Source organism: Oncorhynchus mykiss, chromosome 16 (genome assembly GCF_013265735.2).
Source record: "Oncorhynchus mykiss isolate Arlee chromosome 16, USDA_OmykA_1.1, whole genome shotgun sequence".
Lineage (NCBI taxonomy): Eukaryota > Metazoa > Chordata > Actinopteri > Salmoniformes > Salmonidae > Oncorhynchus > Oncorhynchus mykiss.
The window spans coordinates 37216139-37232736 of NC_048580.1; the positions used below are offsets into that span (position 1 = coordinate 37216139).

General features: G+C 41.5%; 2 protein-coding genes across 6 annotated transcripts in view; one reads left to right on the plus strand and one right to left on the minus strand.

The window, feature by feature from the left end:
* Positions 1–2657: 2657 nt before the first annotated feature.
* On the minus strand, positions 2658–12177 carry LOC100305135 (Y-box binding protein). Of its 4 annotated transcripts, none has more exons than XM_021564395.2 (8): positions 11884–12177; positions 7700–7763; positions 7394–7427; positions 7151–7240; positions 6577–6852; positions 5174–5271; positions 3721–4001; positions 2658–3013 (listed from the first exon to the last, which is right to left on the minus strand). In XM_021564395.2, exons 1-7 carry the CDS (start codon positions 11990–11992, stop codon positions 3755–3757), a joined length of 918 nt encoding a protein of 305 aa, XP_021420070.1. In that variant the 5' UTR covers positions 11993–12177; the 3' UTR covers positions 2658–3013; positions 3721–3754.
* A 511-nt stretch (positions 12178–12688) lies between these two features.
* LOC110491881 overlaps positions 12689–16598 on the plus strand; it is a 51503-nt gene continuing 47593 nt past the window's right edge. The window contains exons 1-2 of one of the 2 annotated variants that reach the window (XM_021565701.2): positions 12689–13043; positions 13425–13543. The gene's annotated coding sequence lies outside the window, so the exon portion shown is untranslated. The remainder of the gene's footprint in view (positions 13044–13424; positions 13544–16598) is intronic. The other variant, XR_005036514.1, reaches the window with a different exon arrangement.

The window sequence follows — 16598 nt, forward strand, 5'->3', positions numbered from 1 at the left end:
TGTACTCTGTAAAAGGTCATTTAAAGGCTTATACATTTCAAAAACATGGAGATAACAATGCAGCAGACCAAATATTAAATTAACATCCAAAATGTGGAACAATGTTAATGAACAGTCTACCGCGGATCACAACTATAAGTTCTTCCGTTAGCCCTCGAAAGGCTACAACAAGGGTTTGTTCTAGACTGTTTCCTGCAGCGGAAGATGTGTGATTACAATATCTGCTTCAATTGGAAAAATAACCATGTTTATCTTGGTGAGTCAAGAGGACAGACTCTCCTGTTGTTCACGCTTAGGCACAAACAGTTTGCTCCAACTGTTTTTGCCTCCGTGGGTCCTCAATATAAGCATGTTTGTTAATTTCACGATGCATATATTCTATCAATCACAGAAGTAGCAGAAACACAATAAACCAAATATTATCCACATGAGTGACATATGGTATCAAGGGCCATTGCTTACTGAACTGTAAGTTGTTGGTGAACAAGTTGTTGATGAACAATTTGAGATGTTACAATGTACAACTTCTCACTAGTGATGTATCTTTGTGATAGACACAATTATCTACATCTACCTTATCAGTTTGTGGTTTCCATTAAGGTGCCATTACGAGTTTGGTCCAGCAACACGGTATGACCTTCTATGCAGCCTCTGCGACATGGCTCTGAGGGCAGTCACCCTCAGGTTAACACGAAGCATGCTGTCCCTCACTCTGCACCCAGAGCCCTTAATGGTGATCGAACAGCCTCCGGTCCACGTTTGTCGTTCCCAGCCACCAAGTCCTTAATCTTTTCATCCAGAGCCAAGTCTGACATGTCAGAATATAACGGGTCATGTGACAGATTGAAGTGTCTGGGGAAAAAAAGTACCAATGGACAGGGATGAGGTCATGCATATCATAGTCCTTTTAAAGTTGTCTTGATTGACGTCATTCTAAATTGTTTGATTGGTAAGAAACTGGAAACCATGCATCTAAAGTCTGTAGTTTATAGCATTACACCCAAGAACAACTGGAAACAAGACGGCGCCGTTGACTGTGGCTACGGCCGGGGTGTGCGGCTAAGGAATGTTATCAAGCAAACTAGTAACTAATTTAGCAATCCAGCCATTTACATACCAGCATTCATTACAACAAAATATATATTCTACATACACTAGCTAAATATAAAAAAACTCCCTTGGTCTAATCAGACTTACAACATTAGCGACACATAGGCCTAAGTTACTTTCACTGCGGTCTCTGTCTGAGCCTCCAACATAGCTGCATAGCCAATCACAGACCAGTCCTCTGTGTTAGCTAGCAGATCAACTTTATGATCAAGCAATAATAGTATTTCAAAAGAATCAACCTTGTTAACGTGGAACGAAGGGCATCAAGTCCAGGATTATCGGCGAGCAGAAGCCGAGTGCAGCCATTTAGGGTCTGTTTGCAGCGGATATGGAAGTTCCTTCTCGCCATCTTCAATTGTGATGTTGTTGAATCAAACTGACTGTACACAGATTTAAATGAGAGGAGCTAAAATTATAAAATTAGCATATCAAAGAACGTGTTAAGTTAGCGTGTGTATACGTATATTTAGCAGCTGTGGGGGTTAATTTGATGTGTGCAGTACTGCTTACAGCCGTTTATTTAGCATGTTAATTAGCATGTTATTTAGATGTTAATTTAACACCTGCACCTGTTTACTTTACACACGTAGCATTAAAAAGATTGCGTTTTGACCACTTGCTTTAAGACCCCAAACGGCGTTCCAGGTAGCTACGTCGAATAACGATGTATTAATCTCCCTGTCTGTTGACACAAACTCCGTACATGTCTGTGTGTTGCAGCTCGAGAATCGGGATGTTAGATTCACTCAGTGAATTTTTTATTAAAATGTAAAAATATAACTTAATCAGACCCTATTCATTTCTGCGTATTTTTAGCTCGGATCTCGTACATGGACAGAGAATAGTGTAGTTGGTATGCAAAATGCGTGCATGTTGGAAGGTCTGGGACTATTAGACGTAATCTACCTTGATTGCAGTGAAGCATGATAATTGTCCATCTTTTGGCTATTTAGATAACGTAATCAGTATAGCTCAGTTTCCAAGCTTTTCTGAACTGCAGCACACCTGGATCTGATAAACATAATATTTCATACAGCATGTGAACAAAATTCATGTATAAATGGATGGTTCAGATTACAGGATGCCATGGTCATATTTTTCCATATTCTGTTCGTTAGTTCAGATTCTCTTAGACATGACCTTTTTAATGGCTAGCTCAGAATGAGCATTCCAAAAGTTGTGTACATATAGTTGAGATGAGTTCTTTCTGGAACCCCAATGTTAATATTATTAGAATTTCTATAGCACATTTTCATGTCAGTTATGCCTTCCCCATCAACACTTAAGTTATGGGCCAATTGGATCATGCGAGTGACAAATAAATGAATATTCAAACTTAACTACAATTTTATACCAAACCATTAAGTCCCTCTAAATCAGTGAAGGAATGGTATTTCTGTAGTTATTTGTACAGTTTATTGCCATGTATCTGGAATGAAGAAACTATTAGTGGGGTCTTGGGGTGAAAGAACACATTGTAATACATCAGCCAATTTATGTCAATACTACGGTGATTAAATTTAGCAGGCAAAAAAAAAGTTCAGTCGCCAGTTCTTCTTTGACTTTTATTTGAGCTTGCATTTTGTTCAAATTCATGTTTGAATACATAAAAAGTTTTTTAAAAATGTCAAACTGACCAGATATCAAATTACTTTTCTTTTAAAAACCATTGTGTAAAAACTTAGGACCGATTTAGAAAAAAAACGTCTTCCGTTTCCTCAAAACTTTTTTTTTTATTTTTATAGCTGTCACGTAAAAATAATGGAACAAAACAGGTCTGCATAGATTCTGCAGGCAAATCGGTGGTAATCCGGTCAAATGCATGGTACAAGCTTAAGACGATCGTCAAGTCAAATCTGTTTCTTATTGCTCAGATCTTTGATGTTTCTTCTTGATGACATTACTGTAGAGAGGAAAAGAGATTGTTAGAAGATACAGTAGAGGGATTTGACCAGTCAAATCAGACTGTGCAGTAGCATCAAGACAGACAGGAGGACCAACAGACATGGCACAGACAATGGCAGGAGGCCTGGAGTCAGTCAGGCAGCCAGTTTGCTTGATCAAATCCATGGCATCACCATTGCGCAGCGGCAATGTAAAGTGCAGGCAGATGCTAGCTTTAGAACTCAAGAGTGAACTGACCTGAGACACTACACCAAGACCTACTGCCATCTGATGGACTTTTCCCACTGATATGTTGTAAATTGGGGGTCTCAAACTGGGGGCATGCGGGCCAGATGCGTCTTGCAAGCAGATTTAATGCGGCCCGTGGTAGAAAATGTAGATTGTATATTGAGAAGTGCTGTGAATGACTACAGCTAATCAACTGATCATACAATGCATACTGAGGACTCAACCAAACCCTATTTAACCAGGTTTCTGGGATAAGTTATCATTTGGCCAAATTCCAAGTAGTTTTTTTTACATTAACCATGAATAAGCCAGCACAGTCCACTATGAACAAAAACTAAGCTTGACTCTATGAAATACTACAATCCAGCATGTTTTCTAACAAGGAAATAAATAATTGTTTACCCATATCCCAGAAATTAGGTATGCAGATTTGATTAGAGCACCAAATAGCAATATTTGTGTGTGTTGGGGACCCACCCGGACGATGGTAGAGATGGTATGCCGGTAGTTTCTACTCAGCCCCGCCCTGCTCGGCTGCGGGAGCGGACGTTTTCTCAAGGGATGGTTCGCCGTCGGCCTTGGCCTCCTTGCCATCCTGGGGCTTGCCACCGGTCTGTGGGCGTCTGCGGCGGTAGTTGAAGTTTCGGCGGTAGCGGCGCTGGCGGGGCTCCTGGTTCTCGCCGTCACCACCCTGGTTCTCCTTGTTTTCCCCCTCGCCGTCCCGTACTGGTCTGGGACGGGGTGGACCACCACCTCTGCTGTAGGACGGGACACACACTTTAACACCTGAGTAATCTTAAAACAGCCCCTGGCACCCATACAACTTCAAATTATGACAGTGAATTCCATTTAAAAAAATATCTTACTGAAATCCCGACTCAGAAACATCGAGTCAAATTTCAGATGATAACCTAAATTGAAATGGAATTGACCCAAACCCAAGGTTTTGCAGATTTGATGGAATTGGAGGTGTCCAAAAGCAATTATGGGGATTTGATCCACCCAGCCTTCTAATGGGCTTAGGGGTGGTTGTGCATCACATGGCTGCAAGGACACATGGACCAAGCATCTTGTGCACCGTGTGTGTAATATGTGCCATGTACAGTATGCAATGTGCTGCCTTGTCCTTATATTTCATGAATGGGCTTCTGTCAATTCTGCCATATACTCAAACAAGCTAAGAATTGACCGTGGCCTAACAGTGTGGGGGCACTCACTCCTGTCATGTGTGTGAACCTGTGTCTGTGCCCTCAACTTCTGATCAAGTACCAATTTAAATACCATGCCCCCCCATACAAGCTCATCGGTGCCTACCAGAAGAGAGTAAAAGCAGTGCCATAACAACCACAGGTTTGATGGGCCATAACACAGCCAAAATAGGAACAGGAATAACCTGAGAAAGTAATGGGCCATATACAGGGTGGTTGAGGGGGAATGAGAGTAGAGGTTAACTATGTATATGCTGAGATCAGAGGTATTTATGCTCTCGCCATTATTATTGTCAGAGAAGAGACATTACAAACTCATCACTTCAACAGCATTGATATTCAAGAATTATTCAAGATAATAGTCCATAGTTTGGCCAATTCGCCATGTTCACATATTTCATAATACTTCCACAAATAAAAACAATCAGGACTAAAGAGACATGAAGTCATTGTAATTTCTGAAGGAGTACCCATTGAGTACATTTAAATGCAAAGTAAAATATACTTTCGGAAAGCAGTTGCCATTCAATGTTAGGCTGCAATAAGGGGAACATGCAGTCAGCAAACTGCCCAATGGTAACGTCGCAGATAAATAGATTCCGAATCACATACCCGTGTGACAAATTCACCTAACCTTTAGTTGACAGACAAATTAGATATGGTTTTCTGCTGTTATATAACCCCTTTTTGCAGCCTTGTGTCAATGAACTCAACACGCAAACCTTGGTCTGAACCTTGGTCGGAAGCCTCTGTAGTAGTTCTGCCTCATTGGTTTGTTGCCCTGGTCTGGACCGCCCTGGTTCTCGCCACCTTCTCCACCCTAAAAACAAACAAGAGTTAGACACACACATTCAATCACTGACTCAATACCCTAGATCCAGGTCTGAAACTCACCTTTTGGATAGAACGAGTCTTGAAAAACAGGAAAATATATACTTTGAAGGTCAACTGACCGAAAGTTTAGTTACTATTAAAATGAATGCGCAGGTGTGCAGATACTTTTTCCTGTTTTGCATTTTGCCTCAAGCACCTACAGTAATTACCAGCCACTGATTCAGTGAGGAAATCAGTGACTGGTTTCTTCAAAATCAGTATTTGTCTGTTTGCAGCCAACTTCAGGTGCTGTCAGTATATTATATGAACCTACGTGTTTTCCACTAGCACCAACTACTCATTTTTCAGCCGGACACTTTTCCCACTTAAATGATCAAAGCTACTAATTAGCTAGTCATAAAATAATTCTGCTGAGCCCTCTTCTGTTAGAATGAAGATTATTCATCTTCTAGCGATCTATTGATAGGACAGGCGTCTGTCAGTCACAAAATCAGCGACGACAGGGAAACAATACTGGTTTGACAGTCCGTCCTACCTCTCATTACCTGGGTGTGTTGTGTGCGCTGTGGTTGCAGCCACGTCTCTTTACACAGAGGGTGAGAGCATGAATTTGCACATCCCATGTGTGGAAATCCAATTAGCCTATTGTTTTCTGGCACATACATATCCTTTTGCATGCAGGGTCCGACATTAAAGATGGCCCAGGAAGAGTAAAAACATGTGTCAGCCCAGTGGATCTTGTCAGTAACTTTTCAGCGCATTTTTGCATTCCAGTTCAACATTTACCTGCAAAAATGGCTTAACCCTGGGGGACAAGCCACTCCAGACCCCAGACCAGGAGAGCCTAGCTGGCTTTTTCAATTTGGCTGGCTACTCCATGTGATTGTGGAAAACATAGCTATATATAGATTGAAGCACTGCGCGGGTGGCAATCAGCAGTAGGTGTAACATCTTGGGTTTGTGTGAAAGTTTGATTCACCTATTTTGGTCAACCTGAGGTTTGATTTTGGTCTGCTGACCAGTGGTTTGGAGCCAACCTTAAGTACTGTCAATATATAGACCTTTAAGTAGACCTATTTTGGTCAACCTGTACTGGTCTGTTGACAAATACATGTGAGGTTTTGATTTGTCCGGCCATAACCAATTGTGGCACGCATGTTTGACGAGAGTGTGTATGACATCACTGGAACGGGGCCGGACTGCTTCAGGAGTGCCTGTGACAGCGTACCTCAGTCATCTCTCCGCGAGGTGCGTTGGTGTACGGGGGCCGACGGCCGTAGCGTCTACGTACAAAGTATGGGGGGTAGCGCCGTCTCCCAGGGAAGGAGGGCCTGCGCTGCTGGGTCTGCATCTCTCCCTCTGGGGCGCTCTCGGCGCCCTCACGGCTCTTGCGGGGGGGCCGATCTCCTTCGCCCTCACCGTCGCTCTGGTAGTTGTCTGGGTATTCGCCGTCACGGGCTGGGCCCCTCCTGCGGGGGTACCGCCTATAGCGGTTCCGGTCAGCGGCATACTTGCTCCCCTGGACTGGGACACCCGCTGGGCCGGTGACATTGGCTGCCTCTGCTCCCTGGGAAGAGATACATACATAACCACTGGGGTGCAAACTACCCTTCTGGAGTATGAAGTTGTTTTAGCTGTGTATCGTTGCATGATATTGTGTTGACTGGTCAAATCCAAGATTGGGCACATTAGAATCACCGATAATCATAACTTTGAGGTACGTGAAGTTAAAGTCTAGATTTGGTTGCCTTAAATATTGCTAAACATATTAAACAAGTCGTATGAAATCATTTGTGAGCCTGCAAGTGTGGTGCCAATGACAGTTAATAATAAAGCTCTGTTGTGTAAATAAAAGTTGTAACTACCTTCTCCCCTTCAACCACATCAAACTCCACAATTTCTCCATCTCCAACACTGCGAAGGTATTTCCTTGGGTTGTTTTTCTTTATGGCAGTCTAAAAAAATAAAATAATTTTAAAAAAATGTCTAGAACATTTCATTACAAACTTGTCTTTGTGGTGCCAACTACAATCCAATTGTAACAACTGGAAAAGGTTCCATGTTGGGCAATAAATGACTTGACCATTGGAGAACTGGGGAGTTTTTACCTGGTGGACAAAGACGTCATCTTTTGTGTCGTTCCTTGTGGGTGAAGGGAGAAAAAGATGTAGTTAAATATTGGACAATTAAAACCCATTGGATTAAAAATGTCTATTGTATGTCTATTTAACAGAACTGGCTTAATGGTGCATTCATTGAGTCTTTACACAACAAGAGCATGCCGTGGACAGCCAAATACACTTCCCAGCTTTGTAAGCAAATCCAAGCCATATTAGGATTGGGAATGTTCCCTCACAAACACCCTCATCATATTAGTGTCTTTAGGAGAAGCCCGGGAGAGTGGGGCAACTTGCCTGTTGATGAAACCGTAGCCATTTCTGACGTTGAACCATTTGACTGTGCCCAAGACCTTAGTTGCTGAAAAAGAAAAATACGTACACACAATTTAGATGATTCACTTTTATCCCCTATATTTTTTTGCATTCAAATTAATAACGTGGCACAGCCCAAAAAAATTACATGCACATTAGCAGTTTCTCATTGACATATTGCACATCAAAGGGGGGAAATTGTGAAGTGCACTTCCAAGTGGGTAATCTAATGGCAAGACTGATTAAGACCACAGACAAGGACCAGAGAAGATACTAGGGAAGCAAGCTATAATTATCCCCCAACTGTTGGGCTTTTTATAGATTCTGATGCTAAACCCTTGGTGTTTGCTTCCACCTGCCATGGCATGGTCCAATGCATATCAACATTACAGTGGCGCAACAGTCACTTGGGACAGGGAGGTCATGATCCCCATTCTGAAATTTAATTTTGTCCCTCCCAGTTTTATCATTGCACTGTGATAAAAAACAGCCGCAGTGTGCTTGAGGACCATGCGGACACCTCAGAGCGGTCGGGTAGGCTGTTGGGAGGTTAGCCGGCTGGATTTAGGACCTGTCCGAGCGGGCTAACAGGCTGTTTGAAGGCAACGCTTATGAAAGACTGTTCAAGCCCTTGGTGCAGGCCAGAGGCAGCTGCTGTCAGTGTATGTGTTGCAATCTTTCACCGAATTGTAAAAGCAGAGCAGAAACTGGCTACTCTTTAGTTGACTGATGTAGCTGGCAAGGTAACTGCTGTTTAACAAAACAGAAGAAAAAAGTGTTTATTCCCAGTGCTGAGCTGGTAGTGTAACAGATGTAACATTAGCTAATGTTTCATCTCCACTGGGGTGAATGAATTAGCCAGCTAGTAGCTACCACAACCAGCTCTAGCTATTGGTCAGATGGATATCGATATGCAGTGGCTATTATTACTAACAGCTTTTTGTATGAAATGTTTTGTCCCGTTTCAACAGAAGTAAATGAACTTAGCTAGCTTTCGCCAGTTGAGGTACCATTCGAGTTGGCTAGCGTTACCGATTTGTTTTGCTTCAATAAGACCAGACCTGAATCAAACGATGAAATCAGCAGCCAAACGATTGAAGGTCAATGGTTTGATGTTTTCAGTGCAATGTGAATTATAATTAGAGTCGGTATAGCATTGTAACGTGAAACATCAGTCAGTTTCCCTAACTAATTCCCTACTTTTCACACTGACAGTAATAAACAGCTCTACGGGCGTTACTGTCATCGTACAGTCAGTACACAACATTATGCTCATCAAATTAACAGGATCAGATGGTGACAGGTGTCCCAGCAGGGACAGACAGCCAGGAAAGACCAGTCTACAGAGCTCAGGTGAATCTTGCAGTATATTCATATCGGTGAACGATACAAAGTTCCATCTTGAGTTGATGGGTAGACCTACAGTAGCTACAGGACAGCAGTTTAAAGAAACAGTCTGGGATCTGGGAATAACGTTAATTGCAATTATTGAACAATTTATTGTATTCTTGGTTAATATAATGTATAAATGGACACAAAGGTCATTCTTTGTCCTCCCTCATCTTAGGAGGATCAGATGGTGACAGGGTTTCAGCAGGGTCAAGCATCCAGGAAAAAAAACAGTCTGACAGAGCAGAGGTAAGTTCTTGCAGATAACACTATTCTCTCTGTGCAGTAAGATGGACAAGCCAGATGCATCAAAGATTTTAACTATTTTAAGGGGCGAAACCTGGTAGAAGCTGTTGATGAATTGATACAGATATGATTGAATGCCAAGCCGTGTTCATATAAGCTCAGACAAATTGCTGCCGTGTAAAACCACCCATAGAAAGTCATATGCCAGCGACTCAATAACATGGAATCAAAAGTCAGTCCTCTGCTGGAGGTAAATTAACAAAAGGGGACCCATTTGCATATGTTATGGTCTTGTGAAGGCTGGCCGAATTCTGGCAAAGAGTAAGTTCTTTTATCTCAGCATGTCTCCAGATTCTCCATTCTCCCAGTTTTTGTTTGCCTGGAAATGTTGACACTGGAGACTTATCACAAGAAACTATAACCATTAATTGGAAGGTTTGTTATCCTTCAACAATGTCTCAAAGGATGGACAAAATGTAAATTTAGGTGTCACTATATTTGATTACAAGATTAAGGATATATATCTTTAATCTTGTAATCAAATATAGTAACACCTAAATTGACATTTTGTCCATCCTTTGTTATCCACATTGTTGAAGGATAACAAACCTTCCAATTAATGGTTTTAGTTTCTTGTGATAAGTCTCCAGTGTCAACATTTCCAAGCAAACAGGGTGGTGGACCCCTTGGGACAGGACGACCCAGCTCTACAGTGTGCAAGTAAAAATGCATCTACAGTGTACTATTAGAGATCAATTATATGGAGTATGTGCTGTTTGTGTGTAAATCTGTTATTTTTAGTTTATATTACTTACTCCAAACATTACTCTTAGGAATAGATTATTATTTTTTTAAGATGGGAAGGAAATTGGATAGGAGAGTTGTGTTATTGACTAGACTGGTGGGGGTTAGGCGTGCAGGTGGATGGCTAAAACCAAAGTTGCACCTCTGCATCATTAGCTCCAAAAACACCCATCCTACGTGTTATGAGACCAGAACATAACAGTACTAGCCTAGACATTCAATGTGGCCTACCAGCATTCCACCAAACTGATCAGAACGAGTGCCTGCCCTGGAGGTAGCATAGCTAGCTAATGTCGTGTGTAAGCTGGACTGCTAATTATTTTCTGAGCGGAACTGTCTGGGCATAATTTATGAATACTAGGTAACTAGCTAGACAACCATTTACCCAGTTAAAAAGAGCAAGTATTGAATCTTCGCACGTGGCGTCGCGCCCCATGATGATAGCTTGCTATTTTGCTAGCTAACGTTAGCACATTATATTTTGGTCTCAACCGTGTGGTTGGACATGAGCCAGGATGTCGTTCATAACGTCAAATTAATACTCATGTGCACAGAGGTAGAAATAGAGTGTTGGGTACGGTTTCATGCTTAATAAAAGTAAAATTGTCTGCCAAAGCGGGACAAAAGAAATTCGTAGAATCCGAATATCAAGGCGGACATTTTGGGGGTCCCTATAGCTATCACCTCGACCGAACGGAAAGCTAGCTAGCTGACTAGCTTAGCCATCTGCAATTTTAAACGAAATAATAATTTGGGGGCTATGCTTTTTCATCATACACTTGGTTATATAGTTATCGAACGTTAGCAATGTATTAGCGAGCTATTTAGCATGATCGCTAGCAAGCAAGTTACTCAGTATGTGCCATAGCTGCGAACAAAGGGATACGAACGCAATCGAGCCTCTGCAGTCAGTCAGTCATGGGCATCAATGAATTGTTTGTTACAAGTCCGTCCCTATTATAACTTTAGAAAATAAAATGCAAGCAAAACTGTCGTATACACTACCAATGTATTGAAAACAGTGTTATTTATGTGTAACCAGTGCGTTACGGAACCGGGAACCGGTCACGACCAAGGCCAATATCCACTTCTACTGTTTTGACAGGATAACGTATGCTGCTAGCTAAATCACTGCTAGATGCAGGAGACTGCGGACAAGAAGGTCCGTCTAACGTTGGTTACAATTACAACATGTGCCAAACCACATGCATTTCAGTATTAATTAACGTTTGCAAAGCTCTAACCTTGTCTCACAGGTCAGGTGTGTGGTCAGACTGATGGTGCGTTACCAGTGAGGCTAGGTAAAGGTGAAAAAAAAAAAAGGTAGAAACCAGTGAGGCTAGGTAAAGGTGAAATTTAAAAAAAAGGTAGAAAACTGTTGTAGACCTACTGACATTTGAATTGGCCAATGTACCGTTACAGTTGAGACGAACTATCAACGATATTTAACGTTAGACGGTTTCAAACTAGCAAACTAAGGAAACGGAACACTATTTAGCGGTTGCTATCTAACTAGTTAGCCAATAACAATATTACCTAGATTTAGGCAGCTAGTTAGGTAACTAACGTTACCTGTTTTAGTAATCAGCTGACGTTGTGAACTAGCTAACGAACATAGTTTATAGCTAATCCAATTGTAGGTAAATTAGTAAGCGTTTTGTGAGTAACGTTACCGTGCCAATAAACCCACATTTGCATTGAACGGATCACCTGGCCAGCTTGCTTACCGATGACCTTCTTATCCCCCGCGGAAACGGCGGCTGCCGCCGGGCTGGATGGGCTCTCCGCGTCGACGACAGCAGGCTCCGGCGGTTGTGTCTCGGCCTCGCTGCTCATGTTTTCTGGTTGGTTATGGCTTTTGCCGGCGGTGGCTTTCTAGTGTGTTTCCCGGTTCTAGATGGTAACCTGGGCCGGCGGTGGTAGGGGCTGCTGCCTTCGGACTCTCAACTTTCCTCTCCGCTCCCGTTGCCGATCGAACTGGGAGGAATGACAAACAGCGCAAAGGAATATCCCTATCCATAGTCCCTCCCACTCTGTAATATAATTGGTCGAATTCTCTCCTCTCCGTAACCGTCACGAATCATTTTCGTTACTATTGGTTATATTGGTTGCCAGTTATTTAAAAAAAATACTCCGTGAAAATTGTTGGAAGAGAAATGTCGAAAACCAATGCCGACTACACGACAGAGCCACACAGACGATCACGACACATTGTAGCTAGCTAACCCATTTTGTTACATTGTACAGTACACCTAGATTATGGAGGACCAGAACTGCCGTAATTAGAATTAAATGCATTAATAAATTCACACAAATAGATACATACATTAATACATCCATATAAATGTATACATAAATGCATAGCCGGATGAATGATTGCATACAAATATATTAATATTTAAATAATTAATCCCACTTTTATTTTATTCATATATATAATCTCCCGATTTGTGTATTTCTTCCTCCAATAATGATAATGAGGGGGTGTCAAGCAAAGGTATGTGGGTGGTGTCTAACACACCATTGGTTGATCAATTCCACAGCGCGTTGATCGATTGCATTTGCCTGGGCTGCGTTCGGTATGACAAAGTGTCAAAAGCTTTTTGGTCATGTTTCACAATAATATATAATTAATTAACATTTTGTTGCTTTGCTGCACGTGCACAATAAAAACTCACGGCACATTTCCCTTGCTTGACGTAGAAACAGGTGAACAGTTTTGGATCACTGTACCAGGTCTGTGTGACACGTGGGTTGCCTTTGACAATAAGGCACCGGACTACAGTCGTATAGTTTTCAACCTAGAAGAAGACCAATAGACGAGAGAAGGCAAGAAGGAGTCTACCGGGATGGGCGAGAGGAATGTCCAGTTGTCCATAAAAGCATGGTAATCTACCTCAGTTTTACACTTCGCTAGCTAGCTAGATAATGAACTAAAGTGCAGTCAAGTAAGGAGGAGCATGTTGTCATGATGGAATAAATCACCTATGTGAAGCTAGCCACAATACGGATTAGCCACAATAGTGGAATTTACTGTTTGGTTTAGCAATTGTTTGTGAGATGAGACATGGCGTCATAAAATACATAATATTTTAGCAAGTTATAAATTCACAGGTATGCCATGTACTGTAATTTGTCATAGTTGTTATCAACACAATGGCATGCATACTTTTACTTAGATCTATTGTTATTTACAGACAGGAATGTGAAATTTACATACTGATACATACATCCTAAAGCCATTTCATTTTCTTGTTAACCTCTGCAGGTTTGTCATCTGATTTCTTTGAGCCTGGTGGAGATGGATGCAACCATACTACAAGGCTGGACATTTTGCTGCATCCAAGTTGAGGCTTGCTACCAGCAGGAACTTGGAGCACTCTGTCAGTAAGTCATGATATTATTGTTATATATTGCATGATACTAGGCTAGAGGCCCTGGGCCAGTCAGGGGTGAGGGTTTCTTTCCTTCTTAATGCGTTTGAGCCAATCAGTTGTGTTGTGACAATGTAGGGGTGGGTATACAGAAGATGGCCTATTTGGTAAAATACCAAGTCCATATTATGGCAAGAACAGCTCAAATAAGCAAAGAGAAATGACAGTCCATCATTATTTTAAGACATGAAGGCCAGTTAATGCGGAAAATTTCAAGAACTTTGAAAACCTTATACTTCTTTGACCCAGTAACCAAAACAGTGTTAAACAAATCAAAATATATTTTATATTTGAGATTCTTCAAAGTTCCCTTTGCCTTCATGACAGCTTTGCACACTCTTGGCATTCTCTCAACCAAAAATCTCACATTTGGACTAATCAGACCGAAGGACAGATTTCCACTGGTCTAATGTCCATTGCTCGTGTTTCTTGGCCCAAGCAAGTCTCTTCTTATTATTGGTGTCCTTTAGTAGTGGTTTCTTTGCAGCAATTTGACCACGAAGACCTGATTCATGCAGTCTCCTCTGAAAAGTTGATGTTGAGATGTGTCTGTTACTTGAACTCTGCAGCGTTTATTTAGGCTGCAATCTGAGGTGCAGTTAACTCTAATAAAGGTATCCTCTGCAGCAGAGGTAACTCTGGGTCTTCCTTTCCTGTGGCGGTCCTCATGAGAGCCAGTTTCATCATAGTGCTTGATGGATTTTGCGACCGCACTTGAAGAAACTTTCAAAGTAGCAAAAAAATAAAACTGCAATTCCAATTACCTAAAATGCTTTTTTATGTTCATTGGGGTGTCACCTATACCACATTTTTGATGTGTCACAGCTACATCTCAACATTTGTTGAAGGTTTATTTACAAAACTTCCTGCCTTACACTGAATAAAATGCTAAAATCTATGAAAATATATTTCACTTCATCCTTTGAGATTTGTTTTTGTCTCTGAGTCAACAAAACAAAGTTATATTAAAATACAATAAAATACTGGTGTTATACTGTATGACAATATTTGTTACCCTGAATGACATATCACTACGGCCCACAAATATTGGTTAAATCTGATTTCTTCAGCAATAACAATGATGATCCTATGAACTATTAATAGTAGCAGCAATTGTATTTTTCTTTTAGCAAATCTTTTTTCTTCGGCTCTGTAATGTAAAATGGCCGCAGTCGTAAAAACGGTCTGTATGACAGCGAAATTGTCCCATCCACCTCTGAATTGTACTCTGCATGGAGTTCTTTTAGAGATTTCATGAGCATGTGCCTCTGAACCACCTTTTGCGTGACAGTGTCTTTCTTCCCTGAGAGAAGGTGACTATTTTCATATATACTGAGAAATGAAATAACCTGTGTTTTCCTCACTAAATACATTTTCTTTTTCCCTCATACTTTTCACTTGGATTGCATTTGAATTTATTTGACCTTTGCATGCCCTTTCGTAATTTGTTGCTTTTCAGTTGTGATTATTTTAGTTGCATTTCCAATTGGAGAATTTTCTTCTTGAGTTCTCGTTTTTTCTTGTAATGTTTTGATACCCTTTTCACTTTTTCTGGAGTGGAGGAAGAAAGTGGTTGCTCCAGTGTTTCAGATTGAGGCTCAAGGGATTGCTCTAATTTTGGAGTCAAGGACCCAGATGGTTGCTCCAGCTCTGGAGGTGCAGGTTCATGTTGTACTTGTAGTCCTTTAATAGTTTCAAGCCCTGCCACCTCTGATGAGCGTGTAGTAGGATTCAATCTTAATCCTGTGTAGGCGCTTTGCTTGTTTGATGGTTCGTCTGAGGGCAGACCGGGATTTCTTATAAGCGTCCGGATTAGTGTTCCACTTCTTGAAAGCGGCAGCTCTAGCCTTTAGCTCTATGCGTATGTTGCCTGTAATCCATGGCTTCTGGTTGGGATATGTACGTACGGTCACGTGGGGACGACGTCATCAATGCACTTATTGATGAAGCCGATGACTGAGGTGGTATACTCCGCAATGCCATTTGATGAACCCCGGAACATATTCCAGTCTGTGCTAGCAAAACAGTATAGGGTGTAATCATGAGTCCAACAGTTGCAAATGATAGTTTGTATTGGACAAATTCAGGTATGTTTATCTCCTTTCATTTTGCTTCCATTTTTAAGAAGTTTTTCAACAGAATCGACAGAAGAAATACACCCATGATCACGCGCAAACACAGTTCACTTTCATAGCAGCCACATACCACATACAAACAGCATCATCACTTTGCTCGCTGTAAAGACCTTGCCAAGCCAAACCGCATATCATAACCTCTACACACAGCCTACATCCTTGTCACAAAATTAGTTGACATCATAGTCAACATAGCTACTAGAACTAACGGGCTAGTAAACCCGCTACAATCATGCAGTACAGTGCCCCAGTGGCAAAAAAAAAAATACAAGCTTACCTTGACTTGGAGGCGTTCCAGTGTTGGGTAGCCATAGCCAGCTAGCTAGCATAGCACCCCTCTCTGTTTGAGGCGGATGTTTGAGTAGGCTAAACTAGCTAGCGGCATTCGCTAGCTAAGTAAGTGAAGGGGAAAAAACTAACTATAGCTCTCTCCCTCTTGCTACACTTGCTACTCCTTCAACTATTGTCTCTTTCTTGGAGTCAACTACTCACCACATTTTATGCAGTGCTAGCTAGCTGTAGCTTGTGGTTTCAGTTCTAGATTCTTTCTATGATCCTTTGATTAGGTGGACAATATGTTGTTTCATGCAGCAAGAGCTCTGATAGGTTGGAGGATGTCCTCTGTAAATTGTCATAATTACTGTGTAAGTCTATGGAAGGGGGTGAGAACCATGAGCCTCATAGGTTTTGTATTGAAGTCAATGTACCCAGAGGAGGATGGAAGCAAGCTGTCCTCCGGGTACACCAACAGAGTGCTGTTGAGGTTGCTGTAGACCTTTAGTGCCAAAGTGGGTATTTTAATCAATTATTTGGTGAAGTGAATATATTTAGTATAGTTTTATCTAAAAAGGATACCTTTTTTTGTTTCACTAT